General features: G+C 42.6%; 1 protein-coding gene across 2 annotated transcripts; it reads left to right on the top strand.

Moving 5' to 3' along the window:
• Positions 1-1,799: 1,799 nt before the first annotated feature.
• On the top strand, positions 1,800-26,832 carry LOC143274592 (CDK2-associated and cullin domain-containing protein 1-like). 2 transcript variants are annotated; one of them, XR_013053292.1, is made up of 10 exons: positions 1,800-1,969; positions 10,848-10,974; positions 12,415-12,523; positions 14,025-14,120; positions 14,943-15,045; positions 15,635-15,724; positions 16,055-16,193; positions 17,894-17,970; positions 23,998-24,055; positions 24,638-26,832. XR_013053292.1 is itself a non-coding variant. In XM_076578454.1 (9 exons), the coding sequence occupies exons 1-8, from the start codon at positions 1,858-1,860 to the stop codon at positions 17,943-17,945; spliced, it is 828 nt and encodes a 275-aa protein (XP_076434569.1). In that variant the 5' UTR covers positions 1,800-1,857; the 3' UTR covers positions 17,946-17,970; positions 23,998-26,832. The 2 variants fall into 2 exon arrangements, 1 of the variants encoding a protein (XP_076434569.1); XM_076578454.1 differs by having other exon boundaries at positions 23,998-26,832.
• Positions 26,833-27,470: the final 638 nt, after the last annotated feature.

Below are 27,470 nucleotides of genomic sequence, written 5' to 3'. Positions count from 1 at the left end.
CGACTGGATTTGAGTTGAAGACTCAAGTTTTGAAGCTCTCAGTGCAAAACTGACTGACGGCAAAGGAAAATAGGCCTACGCATATGTACAGCATTGCATGCTCTTGCTCAGTTTAGCAGCCATGCACACACACACGCGCGCACGTGCACGCGCGCACGTGCACGCACACACACGCACACAGTGACCCACACAGCATTGATACACGCACGTCCATACGCACACACTTGCATAAGATCAATATCTCGTTTTATATGCTTATTCTTCTTTTTCCTTTATATGGCCAACATCATTTTACTGATGATTTTGTCGTAGTTTGGGGAGATTGCTGAAGATTGCGCTGTTGTGAGGATTAAAAACAAAAGAAATTTGTTTGGTAGCCTGGCCAGCCAGTGCACGTTCAGTGTGCACCGACATGATGTCAAAAGCCTCTGCAGCAGCCCTGGATGGGGGGGCGGGGGGGGGGGGGGGGCAGGAGTAGAAAAGTAACTGGGAGGGGTGGCACGGGGGGGGGGGTGGGGGGGGGAATGGTGGGGATGTCGTAGTTCAGGTTGTTGTTTATCCTGGAGCTCAGCCTGCTGTTAGATGGTTTTGGCAGGTACGTGGAGTTAATAGAGATGAGACCGTGATGGAATTTGTAAAACATCTCCAAGCGGGCTTTCTTACGACGCTGTTGCAGGGAAGGCCAGTTGAGAGAGTCAAGGATGGAGTCCACGCATGATGTTTCGCGGTGGCGATTGGCGACCCATCTTGCTGCTCTTCATTGGATCTTCTCGAGGGCCTCAATCTCGTTTGCAGTGTGGGGATCCCAAACGGTGGCTGCGTACTCAAGAAGCGGGCAAACAATTATAAGGGCTTTGTACGCAGTTTCCTTGGCCTTCTTGTTAACGATCTTGAGGTTGTGCCGGATGAAGCCTAGGGTCTTGCTGGCTTTCTTTGTGATGGAGTCAATGTGAGATTCCCACTGCATGTTAACACCAAGGTACTTTATGGTGTTGACATTTTCAAGGTTCTGTCCATGTAGCTCATACACAGGGGCAATCTTGTTCCGCTCTGAGCGTTGAGCACTTCTGTGGATGGAACTCCATGGACCACTTCTCCTCCCAGGTGGCAAGGGAGTGTAGGTCTTCTTGCAGCACTCGCTCGTCTTTTTTCTTCATGATGGTCTTGATGCACATGGTGTCGTCGGCAAATAGGCGGATCTTCGACTTGATGCCACCAGGTCGTTTATGTATAAGACAAAAAGACTCGGCCCTAGGACCGAGCCTTGGGGGGCACCAGATTCCACAGGTAGGAAGTCAGATCTTGTTCCCTCCACCACCACAGCTTGTTGTCTGTCCGCAAGGAAGTCCCTGATCCAGGCATTGGTGCGGCCTCTGATGCCGTAACGACGTAGTAGGGTATGGCTAACTTTATCGAATGCTTTTGAGAAGTCGAGGACGATAGTGCCCGCCTGTTTTCCCTTCTCGATCTCTCTGGTCGCTTCGTCCACATACCCTAGGAGTTGGGTCTCACATGACCGTCCGCGTCGAAAGCCGTGCTGCTCTGGGGAGAGAGAGAATGTCACTGTTCTCGAAATGGGACATGATGTGGCTGGTGATGATATGTTCGATTTCATTGCTTTTCTTTGTTTGTATGTTTAGTATTGTGTTTTACCGAAAAGAGCGAAAGTTACTCTCCTATTTGTTTTCAATCGTTATTTCCCTTTGTCTCATTTCGATTTCTTTCGGTATTTTTGTCTCCAAAGACGTAGCATCCACGAGAGTAGCAGCCCTTGGAGTATTCTCCAGTCGAACGAAGTGCCCATTGAGACCCTTAGCTTTTCGTTTTCAACTTGGTGTTATTTGCTCTCATTCAATCATGGATGAGCCCATGGAATCTACAGAACCTGATTCAACAACTAACGCAGATCGGGTTCCCCAGGAGAATGATCGACAGCCACCAGGACAGTTACTTCGACCTGGTAGCATGGGTAAGACGAAAATCGAGCTTGATAACGTCAGGGGCAGACGTGGACATGGCTTGAACTTGATTTGATCAGAACATTTATGTAGACCTACAATTTGCTTGAAAAGAATTTAAGCAACGAATCACTGTATCCTCTCGGTCTCACAAGAAAACTTCTATCCATGAAACGTTTGGGTCGATTCAGTTTGACGAGATCTCGTAAATTAAATCCGAGAAAGAAGTAGATTGTCACAAAAGACTAAAGTTGACAACAATATTTGAGGGAAACGGGAAAAATGCTTTCCCATTTTTAAAAGAAGGGAAGCAAATCTCACAAATCGCTTATTTATTAATGTTTATTTGCTGACAAACATTGAAACTTTGTACTTTGATGTGGAGTGATGCAGAAATTGAGACAGATATTTGTTTTTATTGATAACAGTTGAAATCACAAAAGTGTCTGAGTCTCTCTGCCATGTCTTTGATTCTGTCTGTCTCTGTCTTTTTATCAAGAGAGGAAAAATGATGTCTTGGTTTATAAAGAGCTGGAGATTGGAACTTGTCGAAGTGAAACACACTCATGGACATAACTTTTGACTGTGATTACTGATAGTGATACTAGAATTACACAAAAATAATAATATTATTAATAGTAATATCAATAGTAATACCAGTAATGATAGCCAGATCATTCTGGAGAGTATAGGGAACAAGCAATGACGTCACGAAACAAGGATTGTCAGAGTTATTTCCCTTCATTTTGATCCACTTCACTTTTGTTGATTCTATGATCCGACTTGCTCGAACAACTCGTGCTCTAGATCGATTTACAAGTATAAAACGGAAAAGCAAAGGAACTTGAAATAAGAAGAATGTTGAAAAGCTTGATCTTGAGGCAAGGTGTCCATACATCAATAAACTTATCTTTGTGAATGGCTTCGACCTGTACGATTCAGTTGAGAGTGATCATGTCTGGTGTCTGCGTGTGTCACTTTCACTTTCACTCTGTTGTGTGTGCATGTGTGTTTCTTCTACAATTTTACACCTGTTCACTGAGGCGGAAAAAAGTACGCACGCACGCACATTCTGTTACTGTGTTAGTGTGCTGTCAGTACGTCAGGGTGCTTATAGTTATATGCACTGATCAAATCAAAATTTAGATCATTGGCTTGTGAGTGAGTGAGTGTGTGTGTTTCTGAGTGATGTGTCAATAGTCTAGTGTGTTAGTGTGTGTTTTGGTGTCATATACTGTACCATGTCAACCTGATGTAAACTAGGCCTATTGGTTTGCTCTGCTTGGCCAAATTTTGTGCGGCTAACAGTGAAAAGGTGACCCATCTTGCCCAGTCCACTCTTAGCCAATCAAACGCCTCTAAAAGCTACAAGCGCTGAATCATTCCTTTGGCCAAGGCTCTCGATGCCATCTTGTCAGGTTTGCGCTCTGTTTCGTCTTACACTTTTTTTTGTGTGGCTATTATTAGTATTAAGAGTGTTCATTTGGCCTTATTTTGCTGCATGCAGTTTGATTTTATTGTATTCTTACCATTTGTGTACTTGACTCGACTCTGCCCCCTCGAATCGTACTTTTTTCTCTACCTCTCAGTCGATCCTGTCTTCCCTTTCTCTGTTGGGGATTGGATTTTCGCTGGGTGCCTCAGCGCGGTTACCATGCCTCGTATGTCATCCCACAATGGCAGGAATCATGTTGCTGGGATCGAGACTCGGCAAGAGACTCTCCCAGGCCCGGAGCTCATGATTTCTTCCGATAGGGACTACGGCGATGCGTCTTTAAACGCGGATCACGGAGGTGACACTCCTACCATTACAATGGTCATGAAGGGGACTGGGGGGAAAGGGGTACGAGCGTCGCCTCCTAAGGTGTCCCAGCATGAGGCAGGAAAAAGGGGTAGTGGCAAGTCCACTCTCGGTGGTAGGGACTCATGGCTAGGCACGAACTCCCAAGTGGAGGCTGTGCCTGGCCATTACCGTGGTCCCCACTCAGAGACAGCCCTCAGGGGCCCCATTGCTGTTCCCCCTCCTCCCTCCACTGCCGACCCCCCTTCCCCATCTCCATCTGTGGGGGAGAAAGTTTTGGTTCCGGGAGGGGGGTGGGGGGGACCTCTACTTTGCCCACCGTGGGCCAGGCCACCACGGTCTCCCCACGGGAGTGGATTTGGGGCGCGTGGCCACCTGCTTTGCAGATCTTCCCGCTATCTGGCCAGTCTCCCCTGTTGGGGGAGCCCTGCGCGTGTCAGGCAGTTCCGGGCAGTCAGCCCACTCGTCTTCTGGCGGTACTGACACCCAAGTCAGACCGGACCTCCCTTCGACTTGGCCAAGTTTTTCCCTTCATAGAGGTCAAGATGCCATTGACCCTTGGTGTTGGGGTCACATGATGGCTGGTGCCCACAGGTGGTTTCCCCCATTCTACCCATACTGGGGCGCACCTGTGGTGCACGCTGGGATACCGGGAGGACCAGAGGCCAACTCCTCGTCCTCTCCCCCCCGGATCCAACCCAGGACATCTCACAGGGTGACACACATAGCCTCGACAAGTGGGATTGACTTCTTGTCGGTCAGGTCGAACTCCTCGACCAATATTGCCACTCGGGCCTCTGTCACCCCACAGGTGACCTCCACAGTCACAGTGGCCTCCTTGTCAGGACTGACGGCTGCCAACTCACCCTGCTCGGCCCAGGGGAGCCTGCAGTTCCCACCCACCCAGCCCTCGGTCCTACATGGAGATGAGTGGGTGTTTGTCCCGTCACAGCACTCATGGGTCCCTCTTGCATCCAGGGATGCCCTCACTGAGAAGGTGTGGCCAGAGGCATATGGCCAGACTTCTAGACCTCTGCTCCTAACTGGGCTTCCTCACAAACCAGGAGAAATGCGATCTGTCCCCAAGTCAGTCCTTCAACTTCTTAGGGATGAGATTCGACATGCGGTCCATGATAGTCTCTCCGATGCCAGATTGCTGGGATCAACTGGCAGGCCTCCTCAGCCACTTACGCCGTTCCTCCCGAGCAACAACGTGGACACTTTCATCTCTCCTGGGCATGATGGAGTCCATGGCACCTCTCATTCCCCTGGGCAGGGCTGCAGTGGTCCCAGAGAACCCAACCATGGGATACCCAGATATGTCTGGGCGAGTGGTTCCTCGAGGTGACATCAGAATGGCAAACCACACCTCTTCGGACACAGGGGGTGCCCATAGCCCCACCTACACTTCAGGTGGCACTCTTCACAGACGCCTCCTCCCTGGGCTGGGAAGCCCACATGGACTCACTCCTTGCAGCAGGGACTTGGTCCCCGGATGGCGTAGGGGCGCCTATGCCACATCAATGTTCTGGAACTGGAGGTAGTTCACAGGGCTGTCTTGCACTTCACGGGGGAGGCCACTGGCAAGACCAAGAGTGTCATCCACACAGAGTGGACCCTGGACAAGGACACCCTTCTGTAGGTGTGGGAGTGGTGGTTTCAGCCGATGGTGGACCTCTTTGCCACAAACTGTGCCAAAGTTCAACAAGAGACTTCTCACTTATGTCTCTCTGGTCGCCGACCCAGAAGCGTGGACAGTGGATGCTCTGTCTCTAGACTGAAGCAGTCTGATTGCCTAGGTGTTTCCTCCTTTTCCAGTTCTGTCCAAGGTGATCCAGAAAGCCAGATTGGAATGCCCACAGATGATTCTCATTGTGCCAAAATGGCCAGCCCAGCCCTGGTATCCAGACCTTCAGTCCCGGACACACGTTCCACCCCTGGAAATCGAAACCAAACCTCATCTGCTGAGGCAGCCTCGTTCAGGGATTCCTCATTCCAATCCTCAACTGTTCCACCTGCACGCATGGCTGCTGTGCCATTGGAACTGTCAGTATCATCATTGAAGTCTTCGACCCCTCGGTCAGCCTCTGTGTCAGCGGCGCTTACCGAAGGGGGTGCCTCCTCTGACATCTCCATAGTCTTCAAAGCAAGTAGGGCGGGAACTGAGGCTTTGTATGACTTTTGCTGCGGTGGTGTTCGGCTCAGGACGTTCCCCCTACTAACCCAATGAGCATGCAGCTGGCCAACTTTCTGGCTCACTGCTCCTTGGTTCTCAACCTGTCTGCTAGTTCTGTTCGAGGGAACAGCGGCCACGGAATGATTCAGTGCTTGTAGCTTTTAGAGGCGTTTGATTGGCTAAGAGCGGACCGGGCAAGACGGGTAGTCTTTTCACTGTTAGCCACGTGAAATTTGGCCAAGCAGAACAAACCGATAGGCCTAGTTTGCATCAGTTTGACATGGTAAGTATATGTATCACCAGACTCCTGTTAGTGTGTGTGTGAATGATTCACAGTGTGCGTTGTGTGTGTGCTGTGTCATTGTGTGTGTGAGTTTGTGAACGTGTGCCACACACACAGAGGTGTGTGTGTGTGTGTTGTGTCAGAGAGAGATAAAGGGAAGGAGAGAGAGAGAGAGTGTGTGTGTGTGTGTGTGCATGTTTGTGTGACTTATGTATGTGTTGGGTGTGGAGGTTGGTTTCAAGCTATGTGAGCGAACAGCTCAAGCATACAATACACACCCACACTATCACAGCACAAAACAAACACTCGTTTTGACACTGCACACACACTCATATATGCATACACACACAGAGTACAAGGCAAAATTCACACAATTTTACTTCAGTATCTGATAAGGATAAGATGCTATTTTCCCTCCAGGTTTCCAGTTATTCTTTTTGTATACATTCTAAAGTGGGCAAGTTTTCATGTATGTTCTATGTCTTTTGTATGCATCTGACATTTACCTTAGGTGAAGGATGGAATTTTCAGTTCACACACATGAGTCCCAATTTTGCTCCAAATTCCAGTATTGAATCCACAGTCAGCAAGAAAAGATCCCCAAGCAGAAGTTGATTTTAAAATCCACTTTCCTCTGTTATGTGCTTAAAGACACTTGTTCACCCACCCCAGCCTTTTAGTATTATACCTACATATCACTGTATGATTGTGTTTGTAATGGGAATCTGTCATGTCTCCTGCATGAAGATTAGATGGTCTTTTCATGAAAATTTCAAAGCAATCAATTATTGCTGCTACTTTTTATCCAGAGGATTCCACAAATTGATGAGGCATACATGATTGTAGACACAGTCTCTCTAAAGTCTTGATCAGCATCTGGCGACAAGAGGCGCCTCTTCCCTTGTGGCAGAGAAGGCAGTAAAACCTGTAATACCATCAGGAAAATCACAAGATTGTGATATCATTTTAACTTTTCAATATTTCCTCCTTATTCTTCACTTTTTTGTGTCGGGTGTTTTCTGTTATTTTCACTCTGCTGTGCCCAAGGTGAAGAGATGGGTGAGACTTCAACATATCACAGGCAGGCCTACTTGAAAACATAATTAAACCTTTTATGGTGACGTTTGCAGTTAATCTCTTTCTCACAAACTCAATCACACACACGTGCGCACACACTCAGACTCACACTCTTTCTCTCTCGCTCGCTCTCTCTACCCCCCCAGGCCCCACCTTTTCAGCTCAGTTCAATCAAACTGTTCATAGTAGAAATATATGCTTGAATCTGTGAATATATATATATATATATATATATATATATGCATGTCACTATGTGTATTGCTGTGTGTGTGTGTGTGTGCGCGCGCGCACACATCAGTCAATCAGTGTGTGTGTGTGTGTGAGTGTACGTGTGTGAGTGTCACTGTGTGTGTGCACATCAGTGTGTGTGTGTGTGTGTGTGCACATCCAGTTTGATGTTCACCTTATATACTGATCTGAAGGCACATGTCTTGTTTCAGTTTTCTGTGTTTTTCTTTGAAACAGTCATAAAGCAGTGTGTTCCAAATTTCTAAACTGAGCAAGATCTACAATGACACTGAAAAGCAACTGACAACTTAGGCCCACATTAATTATCTCTTCTTTGTTCATCAGAAGGGAACCAGCGTTGAGACTGATGAAACTAACAATAACAGATACAGGTCGAGTCTGATGAAACTAACACTAGTAACAGTTACAGACACAGGTCGAGACTGATGAAACTAAAAGACACAGATAAATAAAATTAGTTATTGGATAACATCTTATTTTTAGGCAAAGTCCTGTAGTGAAGCCATATGATAAGCCGACAGATTGTGGGCCTTCATCTGAACACGGGTAAGAATTCACTTGGAAACCTCGTGTTAGCCAAAGCTTCAACACGTGTAATGAAAACTAGTCTGTTTGGAGATAACACTTAAGAATTCACTTATTTCATAGCTAACAACATTGTGTTATCTCCACAGAAATGTCTTGAACAAACAAGCAAATGTTCACTGGTATTTGCAAACATCACTGTGGTGCGCCGGATAGCTGCAACACATGCCTGCCTCCTTAGTCCTTATTCTGTGACTTCAACCTGCTTCCTGCTGTAGTTTCAATTATGGGAAATCATTAAAAATCGATACCCAGTAAGTCCTGATTCAGTATTATATCCTCACCTTGTACAGCTGATAATGCATCAAGTGAGTGGCATTACTCAGTATCTTTGTGGAGACGATCGTAGTTTAGCATTGTATCACATAGTTTAGTTTTCGTTAGCGCCTGACCGGCAAAATGGCATTCCATCCCATAATGCACCGAGCGTGACGTCATCTTCTTAAGCCCTATTAGAGTTCTGTCCCACAAGTCTTGGAGGTTTGTGGTTCTTGCCATGTCTTTTGAGTTTGCAGTCTAATTACTAAATCTTTTCTGAGTAATACAGTAAGTATCACTTATCACTGCCTGAAGGCATAAATTTGAAGTTAGTGCCAAATGTCACAAAAGGCAAGACCATTGACGTTTTGTGATCAGTAAGTGCATTCAGGTCATGTGTGCTTTAAAAAAAATTTCTTTATACTTTTTGTTCCCTGTCTGCAGTGTTGGACAACTTTTATCAAGATCTTCAGAGGCAAATGTACAAGGTTTGAGTCTATGTGATAGCCATGTGTTAGTTTGTGTGTCCGTGTGTGTGTGTGTGTGTGTGTGTCTTTACTCCATGTTCAGATTTCAACATTGGTATTTCATCAGTAACCACAAGTGGTAAAGAAAGCAGGCAAGAATAATTAATAGATACAGGTATCTGGGTAACATCATTGTGATACACTGTTCCTTGGAGAAAGCCGTAAATCTCCAAAGTAATGAATTTATCTGTCTCTATATCTATATATATATATATATGTGTGTGTGTGTGTGTGTGTGTGTATATATATATATATATATATATATATATATATAGATAGATAGATAGATAGATAGATAGATAGATAGATAGATATAGCACACCTGTTTCACTTTCTCCTTCTGTTTGCAGTCTTGGTGTAATCCTAGACCAGTCTCTTTCCTTCCAACAGCACATTTCGAATATCTGTAAAGTTGCCTATTTGGAACTGCATAGAATCAGCTCTATCCGCCACTGTCTCTCAACCAAGACACTTGTATGCACTCTGGTTCTCTCAAGATTGGATTACTGCAACTCTCTTTTGGCCGGCCTTCCCAAATATTTGTTAGACAGGCTCCGACGAATTCAGAATAATGCTGCCAGACTCATTTGCAGAGCTTCTAAATTTGACCATGTTTCTCCTCTCCTTCAGTCTCTCCACTGGTTGCCTGTTTCTGATCGAATAGACTATAAGCTATCCACTCTGACCTTTTCTGCAGTCAACGGATCTGGCCCCAAGTATCTTTCTGAACTCCTCCATATCTATACCCCGTATTGCCAGCTCCATTCTTCCTCTGATACTCGACTTCTCAGGATACCTCATGTCAAAAGTAAGACCTATGGACACAGATCATTTTCTTTTCAATCACCAAAGACGTGGAACAAGCTCCCTGATAACATCCGTCATTCTGATTCCCTCGCATCTTTTAAATCTTGTCTCAAAACTCACCTGTTCCCTCAGCAATAAGTTCAATTGTGGCAGGTCCACTTCCTTTGCGTTAGCTGTGCTTGACTATGTGTGTATACATATGTATGTGTACATAACTACATGCATGTATATGAATGTGTATTGTGTGTGCGTGTGTTTATGTAAGTTTGTGCCTGCCTATGTGTGCGTACGTGTTAGGGTAGCTGTTAGACACACATGTATGTTAAAATGTATGTATGCAGTGTGTGTGTGTGTGTGTGTAGTCACATTTTGGTGTGTGTGTATGTAGCATTGATGTAATGTTTTATGTTAACAAAAGCGTTTTTGTAAAGCACCTAGAGCAGATTTCTGGATAGTGTGCTATATAAGTATCCATTATTATTATTATTATATAATATTTACTGCAATGATCTGGCTATTGCAGATAAATTCATACATATATGCATATAATGTTGTGATTATGAGTGCCCTGCCTAGACAAACATGTTTTTTGTATGTAAATTTTATAGTGATGCATGAATTGAAATGTATTATACTATGATTCATACTAATCATAGATTTTTTTTGTGAACTAACTCGTATTTTTTGTTAGTAGATCTGTCAGTGTTTCTGTTACACAAAAGAATTTTGACATAGTGACATACCACAAATACACAGCTGTAATATACATACATGTGTACACACACACACACACACACACACACACACACACACACACACACACACACACACACATGCATACATGCATGCATGCATGCATGCAAGTCTACATTCTTTCAGAGGAGCACATACACAAATTACCACACACACGGTGGCACACACGCGCACGCACATGCACACACACACACACACACACACACACACACACACACACACACACACACACACACACACACACACACACATCTGTGGGTGCATATCACAGGATTTGACCTCACAGAAAACAGACTAATAACAATTATGCATTTCTGTATGAATCATCAGTAACCAAAAAAGCATCAATTGCTAAGTGTCAGTATCATTGCAGTCATGATGACCTTGACCATGGAAGACTATCTCAGCAAGTATTGGCCCACACTGCAAGGTGCTATTGATCAGCTCTTGACAATGAAGCCAGGCGCCTACATACCCATTTCCTACGAGCAGATGTACAGGTCAGTATTGTTGATTTTTTTTTTATACTGATGGTGATAATACTATTTTATATTTAACTAAGATTAATTTTTCATTGCTTTGGATATAATGCATATAATTTATGTGACATTAGCGGACATTGTGTTACTTAACTAAACACACACACATGGACGCTCGCATGCACACGCACACACATGCACGCGTGCACGCACGCACACACACACACGGTACACATCACCGTTCACATGATTTGACATTACAAAAACAAAACAAAACAAAACAAACAACAGCAGCTGTGCATACATTGTCATGCATATATATATGCGGACATTGTGTTACTTAACTAAACACACACACATGGACGCACGCATGCACACGCACACACATGCACGCGTGCGCGCACGCACACACACACACGGTACACATCACCGTTCACATGATTTGACATTACAAAAACAAAACAAAACAAAACAAACAACAGCAGCTGTGCATACATTGTCATGCATATATATATATATATATATATATATATATATATATATATATATGATACTGTGTTACACATATTTATCAGAAAGAGATCAAAAGGCCTCTGCTGCATTTTTTTTTTTTTTTTTTAAGAAAGAAAGAGAAACAGTGTGCACATATGGAATTGCCTTTTTTTGTTTGATTTGAACAACATTACAGTACAGTTTATAGATGCATACTTACTTTTGCTTGCACACATGTGCACACACACACATGCACAAGCAGTGCAGGATAAAGACAAATTTATATAAACAACTGAAAGCAAACAGACCCAGACTGGTGAAATCAAGCAATTCTTTTTTCAGCTTTTACTAGTAGCAGTCCAGCAGTCCAACAGCTGTTGGTGACAGAGAGGAGACATCATGAATTTTGTGAAATGTAACCTTGACCTTGACCTTGAGTTCAGTCTGAGCTTTTAGAATGTTTTTGGCAGGACATTGATATGTCGAGTTTTATTAAAAGTCAGTCAAATGTTTTTCATTCAGTAAGCATAGAAACTGAAACTGTTCTCTTGACTTCTAAAGCAAGAGCAAGGTCCAAATGCTTTGATCATTATTTTCAGTTGATGTTTGAAAGACCTACTAGTGCTTGCCTGTATCAAGGTACATCAAAGTCAGTCAGCGATTTGTGAAAAGTTGTTGTTCACATGCAGACAGACACTAAAAAAAGTGAAAGAAAAAAAATATATATCATGCACATCACACATTTACTTATGAACACATAGTTTCACTTACTCTGTCATACTTGAACTGAAAAAAAACAAGAAACCCATGAAATAATGCAGATTGATAAGAATTTTGTTTTTTGAGGAAAGGGAGGACCCGAATGAGAAAATGGCTTCCAGAAGCTTTTCTTTTTTTTTTTTATAAAAATTTGATTGTACATGTTCATTTGTCCGGTGATTGATTGATTTGTTATATGGAATGTTTCAGCTGTGTATACAAGTGTGTGTGCAAACAGTTCTCGGAGCGGCTATACGGGGACCTGATGGAGCATGTCACAAAACACGTGCAGTCCCTGTCAGAACAGCTCCAGAGTCATGTATGTAAGACATTGTGGTGTATATTTATATATCTTCTTATTACTGATGGTGTACATGTTTCGTTGATTTTAACTCAGCACAAAGTGTAGTCATTATCAAAGGATTGATTGGATCAGTGCTGTTTATTAAGATGCATTTGAAGAGTGCAAGGTCTTGGAAAGAAAAGCCCTGTTTTATGAATACAGTGGACGAGAGATTGAAACAAAAGCTGACATGAATAGAAATTTGTCTCTTGTTGGTATAGTTTTTAAAACAGGGGGGAAAAAAAAAAAAGAAAAAGAGGGGGAGAGAAGAAGAAGAAAAAGAAAAGGAAAAAAAAAAGAAGTGAAAACTAACGTGGAATGATAAATATAAATTTACTTCAATCAGTACAGTTAGCTTTAGAGTTTAGTCAGTGTAGCTTAACCTGTTCAGTGCCAGAGATCTTTGAGAAAAAAAAAAGGTGCTCTCCACCTGCCAGGGAATTTTGAGGAATCAGGGGTAAGATATAATTGAAAAATAAATTAATAAGAAAAAGAAAACAAATCTATCTCATTAAATTATAGGAGATAGAGAAAAGTAAATGTTTTATGAAGGAACATGAGTGAGGATTGTGAATCTGGGTTTTTTCCCAATTTTTGAAAAAATATTTTATCGCTGACAACTATTCAGGCATTTCAAAATGAAGATGATAATATGTGTGCATCAAAAAAGTGTAAATCCACCTCCACAAAATGACATCCCAAAGAAAACAAGCAAAATACAGTTAGAAATGGCATGTTTGTTGTCAGATTATACCTGCAGATGAAAATTAAACAGGTTATAAGTTACTGATAAAAATTGCAACTCTAACATATGTGTAAGTGAATAAGAGTCCCGACAATGACGATCATGGGTCAATATAAAATGTCAGCGATATATTGATCATATACTCAGAAACTCAGCAGTCAAGCTTTTTGACACCAAAGAACTTCCTTCTGCAGAAGAGGAAGCTCTTTCGAAACACTCAGGCTGCAACTGGACCGACAAACATGTCAGCTTTGCATGGTGGTTTGCTTTCTCTGCAAAGAAGTCAATCATCTGATCATGGATCAGTGACAACAAAAAAAACATGAAAAAATAAAAAGTGTTTCCCATCGTTTGCACTTTCAACCTTGGGTCTCATGAAAATCATGGGTTATTGGCTGTTGTCCATTCGGCAGCAGTATTAAGTGACAGCAGCAGTTCTCTGACATCCACAGCCACACCCCCTTCCACACCCTTTTACTGGCCTACAACATTAGAATCTTATCAGAACTGCCTTCCTTGACTCAAAAAGATGGCTAGGGTGCTATGACTTAACTTCAAAGTGTAATGCAAGCTTTAACATGATCCTGTCAAGTCTAAACAAGACAGATTGAGAGTACATGATAATGATGCGCGTGTGTGTGTGTGTGTGTGTGTGTTCACATGCGTGTGTGTGCGTGTGTGTTTGAGCATGTGTTTGTGTGTGCGTGTGTGTGTGTGTGTGTGTGTGAACAGGTAAACGACACCAAAGAATTTATCGAATGTTTTTCCTACCTGATGCACCGGTACCTTCAAGCCTTGGAAGGCATTGTTCCAATTTTCAACTATCTTGTAAGTACAGTTTGGATACTTTGGCCTTATAAAAAAAAAAAAGAAAATGAAAAAAAAAAACTTTCTCAGACATCCATGCAATGTTTGGTTTTAGAATTGAAAACAAAAACTATAAATGCTTGCAGCAGTGTATGCACACCCATAGGCCCAGTTACACACACACACACACACACACACACACACACACAAACACACACACAGACGCACACACACACACACACATACACACACACACACACACACACTAGCAGTTGTATATAGTATGTTAAAAAAACAACAACCCCAAACTGTCTCTTGGCTATACTAAATTGGAAGTAGAAAGTAGATGTGTTTGTGATTGCTGATAGATACAGTAAAGTTGTAAAACAATTGAGACAATACAGTTACCCAGTTGTAAAATTTATTTTGCAACCTTTCCAAAGTAGATGGAGAATGCAGACTGTAAACTGTTTCATCACATGAGCACTTACATATATAAAAACATCTATGTGCATATAATCAGACACATGTCAAACAAGGCCACATAAACATAGCACACAGATACTGCATACATGTTGACACTCATGACCACACACTTGCACATGCACACACACACACACACACACACACACACACACACACACACACACACACACACACACACATGACACAGAATGCTAACTGTCAGTCTTCTAGAGCAACGAATGTTTGAAATGTAGCATTTATGTTCCATTATCATTTATTCAGTATTTGTTTTCCTTTTACATGGTTGTTTTAATTTGTTAAATTATTGTGGAATCAGAAATCCTGAAGTTGTTTTTTATTTCCTTGCTTTCTTTTCAGAACCGTTTCTATTGCCAGAGCAAATTGAAGAAAGACCTCAATGAAGAGTTGCGACTGTTATTTCGTGCCCACACAGCTGACAAACATGTCACCCTTTTATTGTGTAAGTCTGTTTGCAGACAGACAGACAGGCAGACAGAGAGTTAAGATAAGAGAATGCTATTCATGTTATAAGTAGGTGCCCATTTCTCAAGTTCTTGTTATCCAGTTTAATATCACATTCTTTTTTGTCATGCTTACTGTTTTTTCATGTTTTATGTAAGTGTTTCATTCAGTGTTGTTTGATTCAATATTTGTACTTCTCTTGTCAGAGTGAGCTTGACAATAAATATTTTATATTGATAACTAGTTAAGGTATGCATGGAAATGCTGAATCATTTTAATTTCATGTATGGATGCGAGCATCAGTCACTGTTTATATTATTAATGCTGTTTTAAAGTTAAGAAATCAATTTTATTGTTTGAAAATTTTTTGAATTATTCATGGTGTTCTTTCAGATCTGAAAGTGTGAATAATATCTATCTGCTCTTTTTTTTCTTTTTTTTTCTTTTTAAACTTAAACTTCTTCTTTTTTTAATAGCTCTAGCCATTTCATAATCTCTTAATTCTCCTATCTCTGCCCGACATGTTTTCTTGTTGATGAAGCTTTCAGAGGAAATGTAATATATTTGCCAATGTGAAATTGTTTCAGCATTGTTAGAGCAAGCATCCAGCACACCATTTGCCATCTCTCCCCCAACAGTGGCCAGTCTTGTGAAGAACTTGTACTCCCTGAATCCTGGTGAGTACATGTGTCACTGTGTGATCGTGTGTGTGTGTGTGTGTGTGTGTGTGTGTGTGTGTGTGCATGTTTGTGTGTGTGTGTGTGTGTGTGTGTGTGTGTGCATGTTTGTGTGTGTGTGTGCATATTTGTGCAATATCTGATATCAGGCCTGGAATTTTATCTCTGTGTGTATGTGTGTGTGTGTGTGTGTGTATGTCTGTGTGTGCATGTATGTGTGTGTGCAGTAGAATTTTGAAGTGTATTTTGTTACCTCACTTTTATGATTCTATTTCCTAGTCCATATGCATTACTCACACATAATTACAGACATTTATGTGTGTATTACAGACTATGCTATAGGAAACACAGACTTGTTTGCTCGGTTCATTCCCAATGTGCTTCCACCAACCACAGTGTCACAGCTGGATGAGTACATTGCAGAGACACAGCGTCTGCAACAACAGCTGAGCTCTCTACCAGAATTCCGGTCAGTGTCCTGGTTATTAGTTTGTTGGTCTGATTGCCTTGATGATATTGATAATAGCTGTTATAAAGCACACAGAGCTTCAAGAGTATGCGCTATAGCAAGATGTCTGAATAAATGAATAAATAAATAATTAAATCAATAAACAGATACTCTTTAGATTTTTTTGTCTGGCTAGATTCAGTGATAACTTTCTTTTCTTTGTAAAAAAAAAAGAAAAGAAAAAAAAGCCCAACCTGTTTTGGACAAATGCTTTCACTGTATTTGGTCATGTAAGCAGTGGTTCAAATCTGTCCTCTTTCTTTGTGGAAACTCCTTTTTATTGACACTGATTGTTAAGCATGTATATAAACAGACAGTACAGTTTTCAACCCTTTTTTGTGATCTGTGGATGTATTCTAGTTTTTTTGCTGCTGCACGTCTTGTTTTCTGCTGCCAGATGTTTTTGATAAGAGGTGTAGTCTCAATCTCAGTCTTTAGTGACTGTGGTGGATTTTGGAGTAGACAAGCTTTGATACTGTAGAATCTGGCATAACTGCTTGCAAGGATGTGATATGGGTAACCTGTGCAAGATTTGGTTTATATTCAGCGGCAGCTCTCCAGAAAATGCCTGCCAAAGCTGCACAGACTTTCAGATGACAGGTCTTTTAAGTTTTGTTGTTGTTTTTTGTACCCCAGAATTTAGGATGTTTTTGTTTTGTGTATTTTGATTATGATGAGGGAAATGACACTGGTTCTCTGGGGATCCATTTAGGTTTAGGGCCACTCTCTCATGATATATCCTGGTGGCAACCAGGCTGAGAGATAATATGCCTGCAGTGTTGGTCAGGAAAATTTAGCAGTAGTCCCTGACTTTGTGGTCCCAGTCTTCTCATTTGAGCCCATAACACACTCAGCTCTGGGGGCTTGAACCTGCGTCATCCCAGTTGTCATTCCATGACGCTAACCACTTCACCATGGTGACTAGTGGTCATCAGATTTGACTGCCAGTATAACTGTCCCCTTGGTGACAGGTTGGATGGAGGTGACTGACTGGAAACAGCTGCTGAACTTTGCATGCACTACTGGGATGTCATTGTAAGTTCTGTGCTGAGGGAAAAGTTGCCTTCCATCAAGTGTGGATTTCTGTTACTGATTTCCATGCCAATGACTGGTATCACATGTCTGGCCAGATGTGGAGGTATTATAATCAAGTAAAATACCGCATAAAGAATCTGATATCTTCATTTCTGTTAGAAAATGCATGCTTTTTCATGCATACTAGTTTTTGTTTTTTGGGGGGTTTGGGGGTTTTTGTTTGGTTTTTTTGCTGCCCTATTACCTGCTCAGTTTTAGTGGCAGAGGCATTACTACCACGCTGCTCATCCTGAGTATTCTCAGAGCCACTCCCAGGTTCATCTGCTGCAGTCTCAACATTGGTAGTCCACAGGGAACCATTCATGTTATGTCACCAGAAGGCTGTACACCAGATTAGACCCTGCACCTCTGCTGGGTCTGGTGGTGTTCAGTAAAGATTTCTGTTGCCCACATGTCAGAATGCCATGTACATAATATGAAAGTACAATATACTGTAAGCACACTTAAGCATGCACACACACATATGCACATGCATATGCACATGCACACAAGCATGAATATGGTTCTCCACTGTGCTCACTTGTCATTGTGTGCTCATTAACATGTGGATTGACTTTATTTTTCAGGCATGAAAGCGGTCACAAACGAAGCTTTGAAGACGACATATCAGTGAACTGACACTGACAAGATGTATGTTTGGCAGGTAAGATCTGATTCATATGTATATTCATATTTCTGTTTGTGTTGGTTGTTGTTGGTTTTTTTTTGGTTTTTTTTTCCTTCTGTTTCAAGGTGTGCAGTATTAGCCTTTTAATTACACATACTTAACCGTGACCCAACTAGTGCAGACTCCGGCAGGGGTCTGACATTCCTGTCCTGTGCAAACTACTATCCGCCTATGCGGAGAAAACGAAAGTAACTACGGCCGATAACCTCCCGGAAGTAGGTAACCTCCCCTTTGTCCTGCTGGCTAGCGCCCTCTTTTTCCGGCAGCCATTATGACTCCTGTTCCTGTGCTCTTCATACGGCCAAGTTTTTTTGTATTTTCTGTCTGTCTGTCGATTCTCTGGCGTTCTTGTTTTTTGTCAAATTTTGTCTTCAGCCAGGTCACATAGTAATATGGTTCGATTGGGAGATCGGGTTAAAATTAAGGCGCAGTCGCAATCGATTCGCAGACACTCTGGGCCCTCTATTTCTGGCCCTCTCAACAGCGCCAACCCGCCGCCTCCTCCACTTCCTTCGCTCCCTCCAGTCGACTCCAGACCTCCACCACCTCCTGCACCTTCTCCGGCGACTTCTAGGGGTACGTTACCCCATACTCAGGTCAGTGGTGCCATTGATGCTATTCATTTAAATTCGCGAACGAACTCGACGCGATCCACATTTCTCGGCCCTGCCAGTCGGCAGGACGCCCGAGTTGATCTCCTCTATCACTTTTCCCATGCCAACAATGGAATGTGCCATAATCCCTTTGGGAAAACAACACCATACACTGGCTTTGGATCCACACGCTAGACAGGGCCCTGTGTGCGATGCATCCATGGTGGCGGCCGTGACATCGGTTCACACGCCCCCCACGCAGCATGCCTCTTCCGTCTCGGATCCTATGGCAACCGAGGCACTTAGGGATGCCCTCCCCAGGTGTAGGGAGGAAGGTGGACCACTAGGGGACACACTCGCCCATGCGTGTGCACCCTTCCCTTGTTCCGAGCGTCCGAACCAAGGGAGACAACTCCTGCTTCAGCACCCTTGCCAGTGACCGCCGCAGTTACTTCCCTTTACTGGCACGGCCCCTTGCAAACAGTGCGGGTGCGTGCATGGCCCCTTCAAGCTTTGTGGTGATGACCCCATCTGCCACACCGCCGGTTGCTGCTGTTTCCCATCCACTGATGGCGTCTCAGCAAGCTGCTCAACCAAACAACCAGCAACCCATTGTTAACTTGCTGCAGCAATTATGCACTGGTGCCACACCTAGCGCCTGCTCCGCCCCTTGCCCACAGAGCAGATGCGTGCACGGCCCATTGAACTTCGGCAGTGCTGGTTTTTTCTGCCCCACTGCATAACTCCACTGTTACCCAGACTAATATCGGCAGTTCCACATTGGAGTGCCTCTTGATAACTCGATCCTGCCACTCGGCAGTGCTCGGGCCAATCTTGTCTATTCCTTTATCCGTCAACACACAACAGTTGAACGTCGGTCCTCTTGCAGGAACTATTCAGGAGATTGGACCACCGTTCACCTACAGGGAGATGCACATCCCACGGCAAGCCGACAGACTTGCCACCCCCTCGCCCACGACGCCCATAACACTGGCTTACGGCGCCGTCATGCCATATGTCCCGACCGTCTCGTGTCCGATGGTGACCGATTCAGGTAGAGATGCCCACGGCACTAAGGGACATTATAATTATTCCCCTTGTGGCCGTATTCCCCTGTATCTGTTATGGTGGCATCAAACCATGGACTCTCACACGCAGCATGACACTCCTCCCTCTACAGCGAGGAAACATCACACCAGGGGATATGTGCTCTAAAGACACCATCCTTTTTGCCGATTATCGGCACCAAAGGAGGCAACTCTGCATTTGTAACCGACACAGCACGTCACTCCTGCCCCCCATGCTGTCCACCAATGATGTTTCTTCGGTTTCTCATTGGGTCCTGATGCCCATTCATGGACTTTACACAACTTTGCACAGCAACTGCACCTTTCTTGCTGTTTCTCAGGCTATTGGCGACTGAACTTTTGGGTTCTTCAGCCCCCCACACTTGCACACAGCCCTCTCCAGGCACTTCTTGTTATACACAATAACAGGAAATAAATCACAATAGTTCCCCTTCTATTCTTTTTGATTTATTATCAAAATCAACAACGCAAAAAAAAACAAAAAAAACAAACAAACAAAAAATAAATATATATATCTATGAGATATCTTGCTACATTTATACATATTTCTGTTTACACTTATAGATGTATACTTATCCCTCGGTATAAACATGTGTGTGCGCTTATGGGATAGGTTCATACGACTTTCATATTAACATGTACAATTATATTTCTGTCTCTATTCATTGACATCTGTTCACTGAGATTCCCTACATAGCAATATAGGCACACTTGCATTTGTGTCCTTCTGTTCACAATGCCCAGAACTCTCTGCGTCTATGTACTGGCACTTTATTCATATGTGTATGTACATCTCATATATAGGTGCATACACAGATTCCTTTCCATTACTGATTATGCACACTTACCCATTTACTTGGGTATATCTGTGCACGCTGCACATATGCTTATACAGCCGCTTATTTCTTGTGACTCAATCTCTTGTCATTGGCATATTCCTGACATCATCACTTGAGTTGATGTCCCCCTTGCCTGCAACAACCCTTGGTTTGCACCACTGTGGTTGTGACAACAGCTCCACACGGGCCCTACATCCTAGCCAGCCCTCCCATGAAGGGGTGTCTATCTTTGCCTTCCAAGTTTTAGCAGGCCCAAAAACTGCCCACCGGGCAGGAGACAATCACCCTAAGCCCATCTCTTCCACTCCTCTCTAGTAGCAGAAGGCCTGGGTCATAACTGTTTTTCTCTACACTTGGGAGAAAGGCATATTGACAAGGACGGATGTGTCTCACAAAGTACAACGAACCGTCCATTAGCCACAGGGGCGTACCTTTTTGCCCACTCATACCAGCACGGTAGATGCCGCATTCAAGTACATCAGTTCGCCCCATCACCTTGCTTGAACAGAGATCCAGCATCGACGTCTCAAACAATTGGCGTTTGAAAGCACTTTCTGCACTTGGTCTTCCCTGCCTGATCCTTTCAGCCTCAACACCCATCCTCTGCTGTGGTTACAGATGGGCATTCCTTCTCAAGTACTGTCTTTCCAATGAGACACTTTCGGGGGTTTCTAGCCTAGGCAGGCTATCCCATCATGGAGCCCCAGCCTTCAGTCAAGGGCCTGTCAGAGGATGACTTTGTTGTCACTTTGGAAGCAAGCACCATGTCTTTCAGACACACGGTTGCACCACAAGACCCCGTCAACTCCTTCCGGCTTCCTTACATTTCAACATAACCTGCATGGTGGACACCTTCATCCCTCAAGCACACAGCAGCTGATTGGTGTCCTCCTAGGACCAATGTTTGATAATCAGTCGTGTACGACAGTCACCATCAGAACAGCAGAGGAGGCAACTGCTGTCCCGACTATTCGGGCTGGAATTCGATTATACAATTTATAGTAGAGAGTGTTTTGCCCAAGTTGCATCCCCAGTCCCTCGATCAAGAGGGCCTTAGGACTCATCATTGGGACAGATCCCAAAGGCTAGTTAGGCCCAAGGCTACAGCACTAAGTCCCAGTGCAATTTGACTTCTAGTCTGAGAGACATAGTCCTTCATGAAAGACTAAGTTGCAAATGATTTCCCTTTGCAATTAAGAAACCACTGATAATACAGCTCTCACTTGTTGGCCATACTGAAAACATATGTCAGATCTGTGATTTGATGTAAATGGCCAGTACAACACATCTTGAGCCACTTACCTCCCTGCCCCCGCCCCGCTCCATCCCAGACTTAGTGTGCACCACACACAGCCGGAGGCCTGTCATGGATCTGGTCCCCTTTCTCACTAAAGAACCTTCAGCAAAAATTTTCCCCATGGAAACCCTCTTCCATTAGGAATTCCACCACAGAATGAGACTCAGTGACCTGCGGGCACATGAAGTGCACTTCCACAGCCTGATCCAACCCAGCCATTGACTGCCGACAACTTTCTGCAGGTTGCTCCAACATGTCACACTCCGGTAGAGAAGCCACCAAGCCTTCCGTATGCCCCTTCGTGATGGTACCTACCTGGGCAATTACACAACCATGTCCCAGAGACACCAGGGACCTCAAGTCTTTTTTTGCCAGATGTCTGCCATTCTATGCATAGGCAACATACCAGTGCTGTCATTTTTTGGCAACAACAAAAAAGTGGTGGGGGGAGCACCCATCGCCTGTCAGCTCGCATGGAGGAGCTCTACAGATCTGGCTGTCACGCCTAAAGCAAGCCCAACATGGTGGGCTACCTCTGTCTCGTGCCACAGTTTCCTCTAAACACATATATCACTTCCACTATCGGCCCACAACCGATGTGGAATCATCAGATCAAACCACATGTGCACCTCCTTGCATTGACGCTCAACCACGCTCAAATGAGACAACCCTGTAAGGGTACGTGTTTCCTTCCCTTCCTTTGATTCGAAGGGCTCTCAGTAAAGTGTGGATTCAACACACCGACCCAATTTTCTTTGTGCTACATTTATCAGCACAGCTGTGGTCCACAGACCTCTCCCACAATACAGCTGCGGACCTCTGTCTTCTTTGCCCACACCAATATCGTTAGGTGACACAGTACACTCTACTTTCATCGAATTCTACTTGAGGGACGTCTATCGCTTTAGGGATGATGGCTCAAGAGGTGTTGCCTCTGCAGTGGCAAGACATCATGGATGCTGCCTACTGGAAAAACCCTGCCACCTTCATCGACTTCTACCTGAGAGACATCGCACGCCTGCGGGATGATGGCTCAAGAGGCATCGCTTCTGTGGTAGTTTCACACAGACAGTAGAACAGGCGAGCCCTCCACCTCGTCGCGCTATTCTGCACTAGTAGAATTACGTTTAAATAACATACTTACCGTGACCCAAATTTAAGACCTTCCCGTCCTCCCCGCTTCCTGTTCTCCCTGCTCGCTGTGCTGGTGATGGCATATTGCTGTCAAAAAAGGGTGCTAGCCAGCGGGAAAAAGAGGAGGTTACCTACTTCTGGGAGGTTATCGGCTGTAGTTACTTTCGTTTTCTCAGCATAGGCGGATAGTAGTTTGCACAGGACAGGAATGTCAGATCCCTGCCGGAGTCTGCACTAGTTGGGACACGGTAAGTATGTTATTTAAACGTAATTTTAGATAGAAAATTTCCTTTTCTTGGGTTTTGCAAATTATGCACATAAGCCTGATTCGTTTATGCTACAAATGACCCCTCTCTCACTGTCTCTGTTTGTGTGTGTGTGTGTTTATGTGTGTGTGTGTGTGTCTCTCTCTGTCACTCATATAAGCTTAGAACAAGCAATTAAAAAAAACATATATTTAAAAAAAAATCTAACAAATTATATTTTGTGGAAAAGTAAGTTTGTTTCAACAGTTGAATAAGTTGAAAGTAGGATTTTGTTTTCAGCATTAAAAATTATATGGATTTATCTTTGTTAAAATAGGTGAAAAGCGATCAGTAAAATAGGGATGTGTTGAGTACAGAAATACTTACATGGTATATTTTTAAATGTCTTAATTATGCAAGACATGTTCAAGGTTTTTGTTTATTGTTCTCTGAATCAAATGCCTGTTTGGCTAAATAAAAGATATTATTATAGTGGTTGAGCACTTTTTATTGTTTTGTGATTGAGAGTTGATTTCTAGTTCATCTGTATCAATAAATGTTAATTTTTTGTGGTAAGCTTGTTTGCTTTTTTCTTTCAATTAAAAACAAACAAAAAAGATTGTTAATGATCAGTCTTTACATATATCAGAAGAGTTTTTTCACTGGAAGTAAGTGAAAAAAAAAATGTTTGAAAACAGTGTTTAAATTTTTGAAAATGCAGTCAACAAGGGAAGAAAATCCAGAATGATCATTACCCTTTCCACACATATGATACAGTCACTAAACATGTTGTTTTCTTTGTTGCAGGCACTATGGTAGCTGTGATATTTAAAGCAAAGGTGGAAACTGCTGTGAACTTTGTGAGGTGGGCAATTATGTGTGGTCGGCGGCGGCGGTGACAAGGTTGCGGTGTACAATGCAGTTAAAGACACGGAAAAAAGAGTGATTCCATACACCATCTGTGTTTACACTTTTGTTGCATGCACACATGTTGCTCTGTTAACTGGGAACTCACAATCGTGCATTGAAATGACTTGACATGACTTTGATGATGATATGCAGACCTGATGGGCTGATCAGAGACTGTATTATAGTGTTCACGCCAGTTACCTTTGGAAGGCACAAATCGTCAGAAAGAAAAGATGTCTTAGGATAGGTTGTTATGTTTTGACTGACGATTGTGTGCTTGCATTCAGACAGTCTAGCCTGTGATGGAGACAAGCTGATATCTTGATTTACTCAAGAGGTTTGATGGAAAGAAAGTTGTAGTTGAGCCCAAGTATGCTTTGCAAAGGTACACGCAGAAAGTCAAACAGACTAGGGGTATATACACTTTCAGATTTCCACTCATAGTCTTGACAGAAGAGGAAAGAGATTGTGCTTGGATGAAGTTATGTGTTGTGAAGGTGTTCACATGCAAATCCAACAGGACTGAGCTTTTTTTCAGGTTTCCTCCCCATTGGGAATGATCATGACCACTTCAAGCTGTTTGTCATCTGCGGGTCTCCCAGGGCCCATCATCTGTGTGAACTGGACATTTCTCTACCTCTGCATGTTTCCCAGATTGCCATTTCTTACACACTTCTTCCTCTGATCCTTTGGACACTCTTCGGTTGTTCCATGGATGGCAGTTTTCTGAGAAATGACGCAATTTTATTTGTGCTTGTTGTTTATGAAAGTAAGTTTTTAAAGGGCAGTGTGTTTTAGCTGCTAGTATAAATACTTCTTCCTCCAAGGCAATCGCTCTATGTTCCCTGTCGCTATTTTTCACCTCCCAATCATGATGAGATATCAGTATTGGTCTTGGAACTGAAGGTTGTTTTGCAAGCTTGCCTGCAGAAATGTCAAAATCACCATGCTGCAGGTCACTTGAAATGTTTATAAAAACAGGGAATTGACAACTTGTGCGGGTTTTTTTTTTTAAAGGATGTGATAGAACTAGCTTCCAAATTTGAATACATTTTTTGTTTTTGTTTTTCGAATCAGCATATAAACTTTCACACTGTACGTCCTTCACAAATGATTGATGGAAAGGATGTAAAGCTTTGCAAGAGATACTGTGCCAAGTTATTCTGCACACATTCTGGTAGATTGGCACTTTTCTGTGAAGTTCACTGTGAGACATCTGAACATCTCCAAGTAACCAGGAAGCTGGAATGCTTTATATTTTCTTACTGATTTCTCCTTTGTCAGGAGTGTTTGGAATTTGGGTTTGGCTGAGGTTTTCAAAAATACCTGTACAGATGACTATAATAATAATAATAATGGATACTTATATTGCACACTGTCCAGAAATCTGCTCCAGGTGCTTTTCAAAAATGCTTTGTTAACATAAAACATTACATCAATGTTACATACACACACACCAATGCACACTATGCAAGTGGAACAAATCCACACTGATTATTCCAAAGTGAAAACACGTCAGTTTGCTATTGATTGGTAGGGCATCTGTTGATTGTAATTCTGGTGGGGAAAATTATGTCTAACATGTATGGCAGTGCATTATATAACATGATTTTTTTTTCTTCACTGTCATTTTCACTTTTTCTGGACAACATCAGATTGATATCCTGTAAGAAACATAAGTAATTTATGTGGATGGTATAGGCCTACATATAGGACAGTGAAATTCAACTTTTTTTATTTTAATAAGTTGTTTTATTTGGTAGATTTTATTTTCTGTAAATATTTTGTTTCCAGAGGCACAGCTGAAAGTGAAATCTTGCTTATTTTTTCATCAATTTGTTGACATAAAAACATGGATTGACCGATTGATGCATGGTATCACAACTGGTCATTCCCAAAATGTCCTCTTCTGCCAATACTGGGAGATCTTGACAGCTTCATCAAAATCCTGTTTATTTATGATGTTGTCTGGAAAAAGAAAAGAAGATACAATATGTATAAATTCAGAACATGTGGCTGTTGCATGTCATGCCCAGGGGATGATGGCCATTTGTTTCCTCCCCTCTGTCTTTGCTTGTTTGATTTTTTACAATTTGAGAGAGAGAGAGAGAGCTTTTCAGTCATTCTGGGTCAAGCCTTGCTGAACATGATGTGCTTCTGAGAGAAAGAGCGAGAGAGAATAATTATGTGTGTGAGTTTAAGGGTTGTAATGTTGGGGTGGACCGAGGGGAGACCATGGAAGGCAATAATTGAAAGAAATGATTCATTGTTGGAATCGGTTGAATGTGTGCGGCACCCCCCCCTCCCCCCTCCCCTCCTCCTACCCCGTCTCCTGCGTCTCTGCCTCCTCTGTCTCTCTCCATTTCTATCTCCGTGGTTTTTTGTGTTTTTTTTTATCATGTATCAGCCAAGTGTTTCTTGTCAAAAAAGTATGGTTTATTATTATTTTGTTGTTGTTGTCAGTGTGGATTTGTTTATTTATGTTTATGTATGTGTCGTTTTCTATTCCGCTGAGTTTGTTTCTGTGTCTTTTTTTTTTTTTTTTTTTTTTCAGATTGTCTTTTCGTTTGTGTGTATGTGTGTGTGTGTTCGTTGTTGTTGTTTCCTTTTTGTCTTTTTTCATGTGCTTTGTAATTTACATATCTGTGGGAAGGAAAGCACAAACATACATACGTACATGTGGTTATACACACACACACACACACACACACACACACACACACACAGATAAAATACCAGGCATGATATCAGATATTGCTCTGAGTTTTTTAATTTTTTATATGGATTTGATAGTTTTAGACAAAACCAGTGCATGATCAAGTGTAAATTACATGTTTATGATCTTAAATTGTTGACATGTAATGGAAGTGTAAAATGTAACTACTGTGCTATCTGTTGACCCTGGTTATCATAAAACTGCAGAAACTAGCTGAACATGTTACCTTTTTTGTTCCTTATATTTTTAAGGACCTTAATTTATGTAGTTGTTTTTTGGGGGCAATTTGAATACCACATTATTGTTTCTTATTATATGGAGCTGTAGTCAGTAGATGTTTGGATAAAAATATTTGTCACAGATTTATAAGATTTCAGAGCAAGGCAAGGCAATGAGTTTATTTAGTGTGGCCCCTAGAGGCATTGAAACATTACATATGTTCATCTTTTACACATATCTTATGAATATAGAAAGAGTGATGTCAAAAACAAGAAGTAGGCTGATTCGTTCAATCACTTAATATACACATTGACAAATACTATTTCATGCATAATACAAACAAAAAACAACAGCAAAACATTAATGAAAAGAGCTATGTTTTGCAGAAACCAAGGATTTAAATATTAACAGTATAGTTTTTTTTCAGAAAGCAATA

The sequence above is a fragment of the Babylonia areolata genome, chromosome 2 (assembly GCF_041734735.1).
Source record: "Babylonia areolata isolate BAREFJ2019XMU chromosome 2, ASM4173473v1, whole genome shotgun sequence".
NCBI classification, from domain to species: Eukaryota; Metazoa; Mollusca; class Gastropoda; order Neogastropoda; family Buccinidae; genus Babylonia; species Babylonia areolata.
The sequence above is the reverse complement of the archived record's forward strand: the minus strand, read 5'-3'. Positions and strand labels throughout refer to the sequence as shown.

Bases quoted from the DNA above. Each gene is read 5' to 3' on its own strand.
- LOC143274592 (XM_076578454.1), top strand. From the start codon at position 1,858: ATGGATGAGCCCATGGAATCTACAGAACCTGATTCAACAACTAACGCA. The intron at 1,970-10,847 runs GTAAGACGAAAA...GTATCATTGCAG, and splicing joins ACTTCGACCTGGTAGCATGG to TCATGATGACCTTGACCATG. The intron at 14,121-14,942 runs GTAAGTACAGTT...CTTTCTTTTCAG, and splicing joins TTCCAATTTTCAACTATCTT to AACCGTTTCTATTGCCAGAG.